Below are 15,964 nucleotides of genomic sequence, written 5' to 3'. Positions count from 1 at the left end.
CATAAGCAACATAAGAGGTGGCAATAAATAGTAGATAAATAATTGGCATAAATAAAGAGTAGTCTAAATAAATGCAATAACTACAGTTTGAGTAGCCCACCGACAGGTGAACTATGAGGCCAACCAACCTGGGATTGATAATTACCATATTCAAAGTGTGCATCCCATTTGTCAGCATGAATCAAATTTACCATGTGGTTAACATGCTTCATGTGAACGACCTTCTTTCGATATGAAGTTCAACCAACACGTAATGCTGTTGTCCACAAGACATGCGGAAAAGCTTTGATTTGATTGACCATTTTGTATATGGAATCTTGTATGTACTGATGGAGGATGCGTGAGTTTGTTCATTGCTCCATCTGTAATCGGTTTCCACGTTTCAAAACCATGTGGAATGTTTTGCATGCATTGCCTCAAATATCCAATGAGATTCGATCTCACTCCTACTTTAAAGTTAATTCTAATTGGAGATGATTACTTCATCATTTACATTATTACATCAATTGTGAATATCCAGTAATGTTGTCCTGATCATACAATAGTTGTGTCACCAGTGAGGATGTTTTTAATTTAACACCTGCCATTTATATTCACAAAATAGTATTAAATTGCATAACTAATTAAAAGGAAAAAGCATCTTTTTAATTTGTTTTCCCCTGTCCACTGTTGCATCCATTGATATTCGATGAATAATCCATCCATTCGCTCAAGTGAACTATTTTAACACCACGCTCACCTCACATTCCCTTTTCCACATTGGTCAGAATCTTTCTGAATGAAACAAGATTGACACTTGCAGGTTACTGCATCATTATCATGAATTCTCCATTAAGTCTTTGTATTGGAGTTTTGTGCACTGGCTTATTTAAGACCGCTCAACACCCATACGATTAAACCCCACAATACTGTTTCATGGACAACATAGAGAAGGATATCCCTGTTTATTTTAAATAATGCCCCGTCTGCTCATGTACTTTAGGATATACACAACCTTCGTAATTCATACAGGTCCGTGACCATTGTGAGGATGTATTTTGCAATTATCGGAGTTATTGTTAAGTGCGTGCTGCGTGTCAGCTTTTGTGGAGGCCCAAACAGGATTTGAGCCGCAGTCCTCTGTTTTCATACAAACTTTGAGGATTTATGCATTCTTCGTTTTTTACAGGTCCGTGGCCATAGTGGGGCAGTATGGTTATGTTTTTACCCCTGTCTGTCTGTTTGTGAACAAGATATCTCAAAAATTTGTGGATGGATTCGGACGAAATTTGGTGGAGAGGTTGGGTATGTGACAAGGACGAAATGATTACATTTTGGTGAAGATCCGAATCCGGATCTAGATATGAGAGTTTAATTTTTTTGTTAAGTGATTCTTCCCCTTTGAGTGATAGGGCCAAAAACAATATATAGAATGATGTTTCAAAATATTGTGGACAACTTATGACAAAACTTGGTGGATGTTTTGGGTAAGTGACAAGAACAAGCCGATTAGATTTTGGTTCAGATCCGGATCCAGATCCGGTCTATCAGTGGGATACAAAACATAAACTGTTCAACCTGCAGAGGTATTCTCTCTACCAAGGGCCGTTCTAGGTGTTAAGTGTCTGTTGCATGTCAGCTTTTGTGGAGGCCGAATCAGTATTTGTGCCTCAGTCGCCCTTTTTCATGTAAACTTTGAGGATTTATGCATTCTTATTTTTGTACAGGTCCATGGCCATATTGCGGTGGTATTGAATATAGTTATTGTTGAGTGCATATTGCGTGTCATCTTTTGTGGAGGCCCTGTTGCGACTTGTCTCAAGTCATTTGGAGTAACATATTGGATATCATTGTGATTATTGGTATTCCTGTTTAATCTTCATTGTCATCAGTATCGATAGTAAACCTGTTATTTATTTGCAAGAGAGCGCCACATCGGCCTGCCATTAACAGGACAAGCAGCTAAGTAGTAAAGACCATTGGAATAGGCAGGGGAAATCAGTTGACGTAGACGCCCCCTTTCTGCTCCCCTACGCAGCGGTTACTTTTTTTTGGAGCAGCAGCTCGTGGCTACATCGTGGTTTTAATATGTGCCTGCTTGTACACATGACGATACATTGATTAGTGTTATATATATATATATATATATATGAAAAGGCTTGTATCCCAGGAACCATACTTGAGGGTAAAATAGAATCGACCACTGGGACGAAGGTTTTTAGGTTTTAGGTATATATGTATATATATTACGGTGGCACTAAAATAGGGGTAAAATTTCAAACATGAAAATTATGGTCTTACCATTCAAAGTGGTTCCATTTATTGTAGAAATCACAAACGTAAAATTTTGTGCAAATCGTATAATATTTAGGGGTTGCTCACCGCCAGTATATATGCATAATTGTATAATTATGTATATACAGACTTGGCATTTAATATGGAATATTTTTTTTGTGGGGGTGAACTTACTTTTCAAGATGTCTTAGAACCAAAAGTTCATTGGAATTATGTTGAAATTATTCTAGATTTTGTTAATGTGACCTTTAAAAGAAACAAAAACCACATTTGACATTACGAAACAAATAAATTGATCCTTGAAAGTGATGTAAACTGATATCGAACTCAATTCAGGGACAGTACTGTGTTAAACTTCTGTACGTTTTCCAGAAGTATCTCTTTATTTTGCACATTAGCCAAAATTTTTTTTAGCAAAAACAAAAGTTAAATTACGACTGGGATTACAGACAGTAAAATTACAGTTCAGTACTTCGTGTAACCCCCACGAGCATTCAGGAGAGCACGTACACGTTGAGGCATGCTGTTCACGAGATTTGCCAAGGTTTGGACAGGAATCGCTTGCCATGCAGTGACAACGGCCTGCTGCAATTCACGCACAGAGGTCGGCTGCTGGTCCAAGTGGTCGATTTGACGCGTTGATTCTGCTCACAAGTTCTCTATCAGATTTATATGCGGGGACATGGCAGGCCACTCCATATGCTCCACACCACGGTCAGCAAGAAAGTGTTGGATCATGCGAGCACGATGAGGCCATGCATTGTCATCTTGGAAGACAAAGTTTCCTCGAAAGGCTGCACGAGCAAATGGAAGCAATGTTTCTTCCAGAATGGCCCTGTACTTGAACTGGTTCAGGTTTCCATTCAGAACAACCAGGTCAGTTTTGCTGCCTGCATGAAAAGCAGCCCAAACGGTCACCCCACCACCTCCAGCTTGGACTCTTGGCACTATACAATCTTTGTTGTAAGCTTCATGCACTTTTTTTTTTTTTTTGTACACAAGATCGAGGCTCGTGAAAGAGCTAACATTAATCACACAAAAAGACAAACCGACACATTGGGTATGTGCCGAGCATACTGCTGAGCTCGGCATACTGCCGAGCAATAGCATGCTGTTTCATGCCGTAATTTCGTAAAGCCACCACTCCATGACAAACAGCATTGTCGAGTTGACGGACCATCTCCAGAGGAAGCGGCGATAACCTTTGGAGACGTGCAGCAGTTGTTTTCCACTAATACAGAACGCAACAACCCTTGTATACCCGACTGTGAAGCCAATCATCAAATGCACCTGTCCGTACATTTTGCCACGCCACCTGTGATATAATCCTGTTGTTGACTTCTTGCTGTGACAGACAATCAGTGACATGGTTCTTTTAACAAATAAATCACCAAAGTGTAAAAGAAACTCACTAGATTGATATACTGAGTTAAGAAAATAAACCCAAGTCAAGAAAGAAAAAAAAATTCTATATTAAATGCCAAGAGTGTATATATATAATATTACTTTCCCACCATGCTCAAATCACTATTGACTGAAATAAAAAAAGAAAAGAAAAACATTTGGATTGAAATGTTTGAAATACATGCATGGACATTCGGTCCAAGCAAGTGCATGTCTGTCTCATGTTTGTCCATTTTCCTCAATCATTTTTATTTAATTTCTGTTCAACATTGTCAGTGTGCACATGTGTAAGCATCCAAATGCTTCCTTGCGTGTGTTTCTGCAGAGTTTGTATCCACCAGTTTAAGTACATGGGGAAACGCTACATTGCAAGGTAAGCACGTACTCACAGTTTTGACTTTGATAATTACTTGGTTCACTTTTGTTTTATTGATGCATCTTCACCTTGATCCGATTTCGCTGGCATGCTTGACGAACAAGGTCCAAGGTTCTAGGTTTACAATAAACAGCAAGGATGGAAACTGTTAGTCATCTCTCCATCAAAGTTGGAACAGTTATCTAAAAATATTTGGCAGTATGACCTACTATCAGCATTGTGATGTTTCCCATTGTTTGAGTCATTTTATCTCTTAGGCCTGAGCTGGAGAGACCAATAACATTTTTAGGTCCTAGCTGGAACAATGTATCATTTTGGAGTAGCTTGAAGTACCTAATCATTTTGGGTGTGAAGTACATACCTACTTATGCTAACGGGATGTAATTCTGTCACAGTTTTACTGAAAATGAATGAAACGCTCTGTGGACGAACAAGTATGGAAGCCTTTGTCGGTGGTTATGATGGGGAGCCAAAATGTATTTAGCTTCACCTATTATTTTATCATTGCCAAAAACATGACTTCCAATGGTATCGGGAAACTCACCCACCTATTGGAAAATAAATAACTAAATAAATAGTAGTAATAATTTGTGACTGGTTAGAAACGAGATGGAAAAGGATTCACCAGACTCGGTGGCCTAATGGTTAAAGCTGTCCGCTCTGAGTGTAGGCGGTCAATGATTCGAACCCCTTCTTTGCTGGATGTTCCGCATTTATGTGATTGTGCATTAGTAAAGTTTTGCATACAAACTATACAGTTTGCCGCTGCAGCATTAACATACCAAATAGTTTTGACCTCAATAAAAGACTGCAACAACAACAACAACAACAACAACATGCATTTTAAGGCCATTTTCCATGCTAGAGCGGGGGTTAGCCTTGCGGTCCCCATGACAATCTTCTCCATTTTGCCATATTTTTCTGCATCTCTCCTTGTTAACCCCCTGGCCCCCATTTCTTCTTCCACCATCTTTAGCCAAGTCTTTCTCCCTGGCCCCCATTTCTTCTTCCACCATCTTTAGCCAAGTCTTTCTCGGTCTTCCCCGTCCTCGACTTCCTTCTACATTCATTTCCATCATTCTTCTCAACCAGTCACTTTCATCCTTCCTCAACACATGACCAAACCATCTCAACCTGTTCCTCTTCACAGCATCAATCACAGGCTCTATTCCCATCATCTTTCGCAATTCATCATTTGTCTTCCTCTCTCTCAGCGATACTCCGCACATCCATCGAACCATTCGCATTTCCACCCTTTCCTGCCTTCGTTGCTGCTCTACGTTCATCACCCATGTCTCGCTCCCATGAATCATAACACTTCTCACACATGCAGCATACACCTTTCCCTTCAGCTTCAACGATACTCCCCTCCTCATCAACATGCCACTCAGTTCCCGAAACTTCTTCTATGCACATCTCACTCCAGCAACCTTTGCCGAGTCTGATCCACCTTCTCCATTCAGCAACAGATTCATTCATTCATTCATTTATCTTCTCCATTCAGCAACCTCAATAAAAGACTGCGAACCGGTCAAATTGATAATGGATTAGCATTGAGACAAATTATCAAGCAATTGAAGACCCGAGTGGAAGAAGTAGTTAACTCATAAAATAACACTTTGCAACATTATTACAGACATGGATTGTGACCATACTGTGGATGGAGTTCCTGGTTGTAACTCACTTTGCCCAAAATGTGACTTACTGTAAGTACTTCTTCCACTCAGGTCTTCAATTGCTTTTCATATATCATGAGTATCTTGATAGGGTGGTGCAGAAGGAGCGCACTTTCCTTTTATTTTAAAATACAAGATCTAAGGCTGCAACACACTCATTTCACACACACGGACTGTTACGCACTGCCTCGAGGCACCAATGTGAATGCACCAGTTACCCAGTGCAATTTGGAAAAGGTTTTCAGACAATAATATGTCCTGGCTGTTATTATACAGGTGAAACCAATGTACGAAACGAGGCAGGTGATTTAATAAGCAATATTTATTAATCCCTACAGTCTACTTTTATAATACCTATTCTAATAATTAATACTGATTAAAAGAAACACTCAATGACTAAAATCCCGCAGATTATAAAACAGACATTTAATAGATTTGAATGCAGTTATGCATTAACTTAAACTTTCATGGCTGTAAGTTATTCTCAGGTAATCAGTTCTTAAAATAGACTCAGCGGGCGGGTTACAGATGATCAGGTTTGGTGCTTCACACGTTCAAACAGTCTTGTCCAGCTGGTGTGTACAGGTTGAAGTCTCATCTCATTGCAAGTCCTCCTGGTGAGCTTGGTCTCACCGAATCAAGCAGGTGATTTCTGAGTCCACAGACCAAGCTGTGCGACGTTGAATGCAGAAACTGCACATTAAAGAACACAATGCGCACCGGCTGCTGAAGTGAGGAGAGAGAAGTGAGGAGGAATGAATGAGGAGTGACGAGGAAGATCATGCAATGTTCTCAGTGCTGTCTCGATGTGACCAGAGGAGTTTCTTGTCTGGATGTCGTTTCCATGACACCAACAAGGCAGCATTCGTCGAGTACCAGCCATTAGGTAAGAAGGACCAACCACCACAGGGGTGCAGCTGGTTCTTGAACTCGGGCTTGGAGTGTGGAACCATTGGTCCGCATGCAGCACTCACGTCCCTCTTTTTGCTGGATGCTGGTTGTAACATGCAGTTTGCCAGGATGAACTGCACACAGCCGATCCTTCTCTCAGCAACCTACGTCGCTCCTGCCTCGGCAAGACGAGTTGCCTGTCTGCTTTTACATCTCCCTCTTTCTGCCTCCTGTTCTCCTGAATCTCCTTCGCACTCCGTGGCTAATTTATATGTTTCACCCAAGGCCGATGACCTGTCCGAGTCACCCTCTGGTGTCTGCATTACACGATCCAGTGTAGAGGTCTGTGGCCATGATTCAGTTCAGGGTGTCCCATAATGAGTCTTTCCAGCAGTCCATGCCCTTTCTTATGGGATTCAGACCGTAGCCTCAACACAACCCGGTCTGCAGCAATCTGTCCACAGCTACTTGGACATTCACCCCCTCTTACGTGTTATCTTATCAGCCAAGCACACAGTCACAGCCAGCCAGCTCCCCAGAAGACTATTTGGCCTTGACATCCCTTTACTCCACAGCAGCACAGACCCACTTGACTGCTTCTAAAACAATGGACTGAACTGACCATTTAACATTCATTTTAAAACCACCTTTTCAAATATAATGCTACATTATTGGTATATTATTTTGTAACAGGACATCCAGACGAATACACGAGACACAACAGGACCGGTAGATGAGACAAACACAACGACTGAGGTCACTTTGCAGGCACTCTGGGTACCAGCAACTCCACAACAATGGCGCCGCCTTTCTCACCACACTTAGCAGGGCATTTCCGAAGAAGGAATTTCCTCCTGCTCATGGATGCCAACCTATGGGGATTGTCCATGCTCTTATCCTATCAAATGCTGAAGGTCAAGCAAGGAAGCAGCACGCACCTTTTAAAAAGTTTTTCGTATGACTTTTCTGGGGTTTGAACCGCCAGACTCCTAGACTCGGAACAGACACTCTTAACAAATACAGCACCGAGTATGGACCACTTTAGTCCTAAATTACGGCATTGCTTGATGGATGTTAAATATCCCTTGGTGTATTTTAAGGAAGAGTTGGGAACGGTTTTGGGGCACTGAATTCCTTCCCGAACTTATCGGGGTGTCTTCCTCAGTGGTACAGTTGCGCTCCCTTCCCCACTCGCCCCTCTCCCCCAAATGATGTTACCGGTGGGCCGAACCTATAATTCACCCCTTGCCCAATGTGCCGACAATTTATCATAATTATGTCAGCCATCATTCAAATTATTACCAAGTCTATATATATACTATTACCAAGTTGCTCATGTGTGACTGTATACCTTTGCTCATGTGTGACTATATCTGTGACTGTAGTATGGATTTATCAGCAAAGTACACAAACAGCACTTTCAGCTCGTGTTACTGACACCTCTTGTAATAAAATTTCATTTTCTCAAATTTGGGTGTGATCATACCTGGAGTTAATTCCAGTGAAATTCAGATTCGTTCTGCCATCCCTCCATTAATCTGTGGTTGGTTTATCAACATCACCCGGGATCCCATTGCACACAGCGATGGAGTTTTTCAAACACGATGTGTTTCCATTCTTGGTGAAAGTATGTGTCCATTCTCAATGGAGTTTCTTTCTAGCAAATTATTCATTGAGTGGTTGTCTCCACTGCATTGAGAGGGCTGGATGCAGATATATTACTTTGGATCAGTGATCTAAGGATTGCAGTACATGGAGCTTGTACATAAATCTTATGCGGGATAAAGACATTCGAAGATGTCATTATACTTTAGCACAAAATACAAGCACATTGGTAACTTAGATGATATCCTACCATTAATTTGCTATTGGTTACTGGCTTTGACACCAATATAAATTTTTATTATGGACCTTAGGTATCAAAAAGCTACATATATCGAACAAAGTTTCAAATGAAGCACCTCACCGCCATTAGAGCATTTAAATTGCATCAGATGTGGCAATATATGTGAATTGTTGCTCCCAGCTTGCCGGCTCGGTAACAGAAAACGCCATTTGCATTTTTACCGCCTCCATCCCTACCCTGTTTGGAATCCTGTGCAGGCACGGGAAACTTGCCAGTACAAATCAACAGTGAAGTTGCGAGAACATGTGGCATTTTAACCTGGAATCTTAGAATCAGGGAACTCCAAACTCGTCTCTCTCAAACCTAAAAACATTTACTCATATTTTGAGTAGTTGCAAGCTGCAATAGTTGCAAGCCTTTTTCATGAGCATACCCAATACCCATGGCTCTTTAGGGTTGGCAGGGTGGCATAGAGTTATGCACACTCATCTCTAAGCGTTGTCTCGCCTGGGTTTGAATCGAGGCCCAGCTAGAAAATGTCGTCCCTGTGTTTCACAGCCAGGGTGATTCTTCAATGTGTGTACCGTCCCTCAAATGGGCGTTACACTGGACATCGCTTCTGCCGACATTTGTTTGTAGACGTTAATAAAGATCCCATAGTGTCCTTTGCGAGGAGTAGGTGAGCTTACCTCAGCGGGCACCTTGGCCAAATTACAAATACCTGCCCTTACCTCAGTCTAATGTCAGGCCAACCAGTTCTGAAGGATTTCTGAATGACCAAGCTTCCTCCAGCCACCCCCTCCCCCCCACCCCCCAATAACGTGGGAATAATTGTGGTTGTTTAAAGAAGAAGAGAAGAGATCTACAGTTAGCCCTTTAAAGTGCGAGACCATCCGACATGCTTTCATGGACAAAAGTTCCGTCTCCAGGAAGGTGCATCAGGAGAAGATGAGGTTCACTTGATATTTAAAAAGTATTTTAGAAAGTACGTACTTTAAAAAATAGAATTTTCAATGTTTTAAAAGTTAAAAAAGCACTTTTAAATATATATTTTAAAAGTACGAGGTACTTGATATTTAAAACATAGGGGCAATACCCCTGGACGCTCACCTGGTAGAATAAACAGTACACTGCACTGACTAAAGGTATTTTAAACCAATTTCAATGGTTGCTAGAAAACAGGGCAGCATGTAGTATCATACTAACATAATCATAAGACTTTAAACAAACAAACAAAACAATATCTATTTTGGGGGCAACCTCGCTCCCTCCCCCAACCTCGTATACCTCTCCTAAGACCCCAATTTTTCTAATGCCTTGAACAAACATTGGTACATCACGGATTTTTTTTTTTTTTTTTTTTGTACACTGAATCGAGGCTCGTGAAAGAGCTAACATTTACTTCACAAACAAATCAACCAGACAAACAAAATATATAAAAAGAGGGAGCGGAAGACAAGATGGGGAGAGAAGGGGAAGCACACAAACACAACATTTGAGGGCAGGGAGATGTGTGGAAGGGAGAGGGCTTGGGGGGAGGAGGCGTTGGAAGGGGGGGGGGGGGGGGGGAAGAAGTATAAAACACAAGGACATCAAGGACTTCCAGGACAGAAGTTGGTATTTCAAAAAAGTGGAATTGGGGTGAAATTAGCGGGGGTAGAAAAGATCAAGGTTTTGGATGGGGGAAGATAAGAGATGGTGGTGAACAGCTGTTTTAAAGACCTGGAGGATGGAGTGGGATTGAAGAGAGTGAGGGAGTTTGTTCCAGAGGCGGGAGAAAAGAGGAATGAAGGAGTGAAGGTGAGCAGAGAGTCTTGATTTTGGCAGTTTGACCATAAGAGGGTTGCAGGCAGATCTTGTGCGACCTGTAGGAATATTTGCGGGACAGAGCCCAGAGAGAGCTGGGGGGGGGGCAAGGCCAGAGAGGAGTCGGTAGAAGATGGAAAGACCACCAACCTGCCTGCGGTGAGTGAGTGAGAGGCCCTTGGAGTTAGCTTCATCGCGGGAGATTCCAATGATTCTGAATGCTTTGGTTTCAACAGCGTGAAGACGAGCTAGGTGTGAGGCAGGAGCACCAGCCCAGAGAGGAGAGCAGTATTCCATTGAGCTGCGGATGAAAGCCTTGTATGTGGTGAGGAGCTCAGGTGTGCCAAGGAAGGACTTCGCACGACGGAGGATGCCCAGTCGGCGACTGGCTTTGGAGGCCAGATTTGAAATGTGGTTTTCCCAGGGAAGATCATGGCAGATAGTGAGACCCAAAAGCTTGAGTGACAGAACTTCTTGGAGAGTATTATTCAGAAAGTGGATGGGAGGGTTGTCCAGCCGGTCTTTTTGGAGAGACAGCGTAAGAGTGTGAGATTTGTCAGGATTGAAAGACATGTTCCACTTGTTTGCCCAGTCTGTGATTTTGTCCAGGTCTGCAGAGAGTGAGGGGGCTGCAGACTGCCGATCTGAGGGATGAATAATGGAGCGACAGAGTGTAGAGTCATCAGCAAAGAGATACAGAGGATTTTCAAGAGAGTCAGAGAGATCATTGATGAAGACCAGAAAAAGCACAGGGCCCAGAACACTGCCTTGTGGAACTCCAGCCTGAACAGGAAGAGGAGATGAGAGAAACCCATTCAGGGCCACACGTTGACTATGACTAGAGAGGAAGTCCGCCAGCCATGCGTGGAGATTTCCATGGATACCAAAAGAGGAGAGTTTGGTGAGCAGAGCGGGGTGCCAGACCGTATCGAAGGCACGTGATATGTCAAGGGAGACTGCTCTAATTTCCTGTTTGGCATTGAGGACCTCTCGGATGACATTATCTCTCGGATGATTAAGGTTGTGGTGAAATTTCATCGAAATTGCGTGTGTAGTTTCTAAGAAGAAAGCAAATACCTATTTTGGGGGGCAACGCCCCCCCCCCCGTAGACCCCAAAAGGGGCAGATTCTTTTTTAAATGTCGTGAACAAACTTTGGTACAGCACAGGCGGTGAAGGTTGTGGTCAAGTTTCATCGAAATCATGTTTGTAGTTTCAGACGAAAAAGCAAATAACTCTTTTGGGGGGTCAAACCTGGGTTCACTTTGACCCCAGTAAACCCCCTTAGACCCTCATTTTTTTTTAACGCTGTGAACAAACTTTAGTCACAACACAACAAATATCATTTGTGCCAAGTTTGGTCACACTCCCTTCAGCAGTTTCGGATAAGAAGTTGCAAGTGTTTACGGACGGATGGATTGACGGACGGACTGACTGACTGACGGACTGACTGACGGACGGACAGACAGACGGATGGACTGACGACGCGCCATCGCATTAGCTCCCCTGAACTTTGTTCCAGGTGAGCTAAAAAGCATCGACAAGGTCTTTTAAATGCCCTCATCCTAAAAATAAACCTTAATATTCGCAATTAATCGACTACGTTAACATTTTTTACCCAAATCTGTAAAGTTTTGTGATATACGTTATATTGAGTATGTACTGTTATGAAATTTGGATGTGAGTTTGATTCAAAGACCCATTTTTTTTGTATTTAAAGCAAGAACCTCAAATCCAAGTCAAATTAATGAGTCCCTATTTTTTACATAATTATGATGTTGATATGTGTAAATACCTTTGATTTATAAACATGCATTTTGTTAAGCTTTTTTCCTCTACACTGACTTTTGATTCACAAGGGCATCCAAAATTGATTTCTAGGTTCTCAGGTCCTTGCGGTCCATTTTGTCCTCTTTTATTTATCTATTATGTGAAATATCATCAGATGCAAACAAAGGCCTATGCTGAGCTTCTGTCTGTCCAAAGGACAGCACTACGATTGAGTGCTGCTGAGAACGTCAGATAATCTCGTAACTTTGACATTATCTCTCGCATGGCGGTCGATGGCAATGATCTTCACAATGTCTCTCTTGGCCATTTGTAGTGTAGTTTTACAGTTTACTTTGCTACGTCAGCTTTGATTTGGGTGTGGTCAGATTCTTTAGTACCTTATTATTTAGTTCCATATAAAGGTAGTATGCGGGGCTAAAATCATTGGAAATCCGGGGGATAAATCCGGGAGTATCGGTTGGTGAATTATTTGAAGATCTTCCAAAGGGAGAGAGGATCAAATTGAAAATGTCATTTTTTTCCCCCATGAAGAATTGCAGGATAAACAGCTTGATCCAAATGGATGAATGAGATTTTCCAAAATCTGGTCATTGACTAACTGTGTGTTGATTTCTTTAAAAGTTGAACAACTTCTGTGAATTACATTGAATTTTAATTCCATTTCAGTTTTTGTGTGCTTTAAAACATAAAGGGTTTGTTTTACTTCAAGTATTATTTTGTTGTTTCCTTAACTCTAACATACGAGTATTTATTTTATATGTAATTGCTGAATTACCCTTTTCTAATCCCCTCATCAACCACCCTGATGGAAAAAAAAGTCTGGTTACCTGGTGAGTTTTTGTATTTAAAAAAAGTGCCTGAGAACCTAAATATCAACTGTGGATGACCTAATTGAGTTTTTCTTTTTTACATCGAGTACAGACGGGACAATAATATAACACTTTAGGTAATTTAACAAAGGAGATTGGATTCAAACATGTACCTTTGAGAGTCCGAGGCAAGTGCTGTGACATGACCTAACTTCACCCGTGCTAACATGGTACCGTACTCATTACCTTGCTAACCGCCTGTGCCTGTCTTTGTCCTGTGCTACCTGACACCGAGATAATCTCACAAAATCGAACCCCGCTCGGTAAGGGTCACTCACTCTGTCCTCATTCCTCGCTGCTTTATCAGCTCCGCTGTCTCGCTCCGCTTTTTCCCTTGCACCGTACTTTCCTTCGTATGCATCTCTATTTACAACAATGTGTTTGCTTTTTGCTTCCTCATCGATTTTGTTTCCTTTCTTTGTGGAAGTCATTGAACAAAAGGTGAAGTTTTTGCATCCAAATAAAAACACATCAACTCGATCATGTAATTTTGGTACGGCCCCAAACATTTGCCAAGTGTCCTTTGATCTTTTCTCAAAATTCAAAATCTCCCCCCAAAATTTTTTTTTTAATCTCAATTTTTTTTCTCCTTTTATTACTTTTCTTTACACATATTCCCTCACAATTCCCATCTGATATTCTCAGCCACCCCACGTATGTGGAAGTAATATTTAGATGGTGCATTTATTTATTTTAATTGCTTCTTTCATAACGTTAATGTTGAAAAAACCAACTTAATTAATTTCCGGATTGGACGATGAGTGTTTTTGAGAGCCTTGCGTTGTTTTGCCCGATTCACAATCTGTGAAATTTGATTACAAACAAGTAAAATGTAAACCTCAGCAGGTCATCCTAACAGGCTAATTCTAGCTCACCCGACACATCTGCCAAAAATATTCTAAAAATAAAAAATCTAAAAAATCACTGAATATGCTATACTTGGCCTCGTCATGAATGACCTTGTAATCGGCACTTTCAGCCACATTGAACAAACTTGAATTTCATCATAATTGCAAAGTGTCCCGGGTGGTAAACAAGTCTTCTTCTTCTTTTTATTATCACTGTGAATCTTTTTTTTAATCCAATTGAAACTTATTCTATTAACATACATTGTAATGACAAATGGTGGCATTTTAATGTGTATATGGACTTTTTACATGTAAGAACTAGAATGGCACATACCTCCACCAGGCTGAACAGTTTACATTTTGTATCCCACTGACAGGCCGGATCTGGATCCGGGCCTTAACCAAAATAGGATATACTTGTTATTGTTGCCTACACAGCTTATCCACCAAATTTCGGTCAAATCCGTCCATAACTTTTTTGAGATATACTGCTCACAGACAGACAAACAGGTGTGAATGCATAACCTACATTCCACCATAAGTGAGAGAGGTAAAACTAGGTCAATGCTAAGATTGTATGAAATGTAATTGTCTTTGCTGAGCAAGTTATACATTAAGTGATGACTATGCTGTTCAAAGCACTCTGCATTGAAACAACACGACAGCCAACTTCGGTCTGCTGTGAAACAGAGATGTATCATTAAACTCCTTGTGAAGGAGAATATCAAAACGGCTGGAAGTCTGCACAATTTGGTGACGCACATGTTTTTCATGTGGTTGGATAAACTAGAATAAAAAAACGTAGTTAAAAATTACTAGAATAAAAAGCGCATTAGCCTTGAACTATCCATATATATTTGTGTGGCCCATGTGCTCACAACCACAGGATGTCCCATAGTGTACTTGTTAATGTCCGTCACATGTCACCTACCTGTCACAAGACATACAGACCACCCTGTACATAACATATATCAACTATTCCAAATCTAAGAGACACAACCCTCCACACCTTCCTTCACCCACAGTCACGTGATGATGCAAGGGTCGATGATCTTTTAGTATTGATCTCTGAAAACTGTGGACTCTCATCAACTGTGGCTATTGTGAATGCTCGGGTGACTTGAAACAAATCTTCAAATAATATTTTGGGTATTCGTCAAGTCATACGGAGAATACTTTTTCGATCTTGTTCCTTGCAATGTTTATTGCCTTAAGTTTGGATTAGTAAAAGTTTCATGCATGCTCCATTGATCTCTCTATAAAGTTTAACGTCACCCCACAATTCAAAATGGTCCCAGTTGATGGTGCCGTATTTCACGCAAATAACCCACGGGCTATACGGTAAATTAGTTCCAACTGCGGGGTATACTCGTATGCGGGTTATATGGTATTTCACCATACGGCATGTGACATAACCGCAGTGGGCTAAGTTAACCCTTACTGAACTGGGTGATTTTGAGCTTTCCCTGACCGATCTCGGCCGTCGATGTTTCGATCCGATGAACTTTTGAAAATTTGCACACACATAGATCATCTCGTAATGAACGTGTTAATTTGTCTAATTATTGCCTAATTTTATTGTTCTATAATTATTCAGTATGTCTTAGACAAACATGCTAAAACACTCAGAAGAAATTACAGGCCAATTCATTTATACCATCAGTGTCCTAATGCATGTAACCCTTATTCACATATTTGCTGTCCATAAACATGTGCAAAAATTGCACTTTTCTAGGACATATTTTTTTAGTGCTAATTGTCTTGCCCCCAAAGGGCGTCTGATTTGGACGTATGTGGTATCAAAATGTGCGCAAGACACTCAAATAAAAGTCATGAGAGGAGAATTTGATATCCCCAGCGGTTGTGGAAAAATTGTGAATAATGTTGAGGAGGGCCTCACAGCATGACGTATGTTGAGGGGGGCCAATTTATAATCGTGACTACCAGTTGTCGCAAAATAACCATGGACAATGTAATAGTAATATGGTGTCACCATTATACACAAGGTGTTTGAAGCAATACGTTCTTTTCGTGATTCTAGAACAAGCAGATGTACAAGCCTGAGTCAGATTTCTGTTTTCTTCCCTCAATATTGCATTGTCAATGTGCGGTTGATTGATTAAGTAGTATTTATTTGTCTATATATTTAATTAATTATTTATTTATGTATCTGCCTGCCATAAC

General features: G+C 41.1%; 1 protein-coding gene across 6 annotated transcripts in view; it reads left to right on the top strand.

The window, feature by feature from the left end:
* DOCK9 (dedicator of cytokinesis 9) overlaps positions 1–15,964 on the top strand; it is a 287,811-nt gene that overhangs the window by 217,583 nt on the left and 54,264 nt on the right. For all 6 annotated transcript variants that reach the window (XM_068128621.2, XM_068128622.2, XM_068128618.2 and 3 more), the window contains one exon: positions 4,004–4,051. In XM_068128621.2, the coding sequence (XP_067984722.1) occupies positions 4,004–4,051 (48 nt within the window). The remainder of the gene's footprint in view (positions 1–4,003; positions 4,052–15,964) is intronic.

Source organism: Myxine glutinosa, chromosome 9 (assembly GCF_964187855.1).
Source record: "Myxine glutinosa chromosome 9, kmMyxGlut1.1, whole genome shotgun sequence".
In the NCBI taxonomy this organism is placed as follows: domain Eukaryota; kingdom Metazoa; phylum Chordata; class Myxini; order Myxiniformes; family Myxinidae; genus Myxine; species Myxine glutinosa.
The sequence above is the reverse complement of the archived record's forward strand: the minus strand, read 5'-3'. Positions and strand labels throughout refer to the sequence as shown.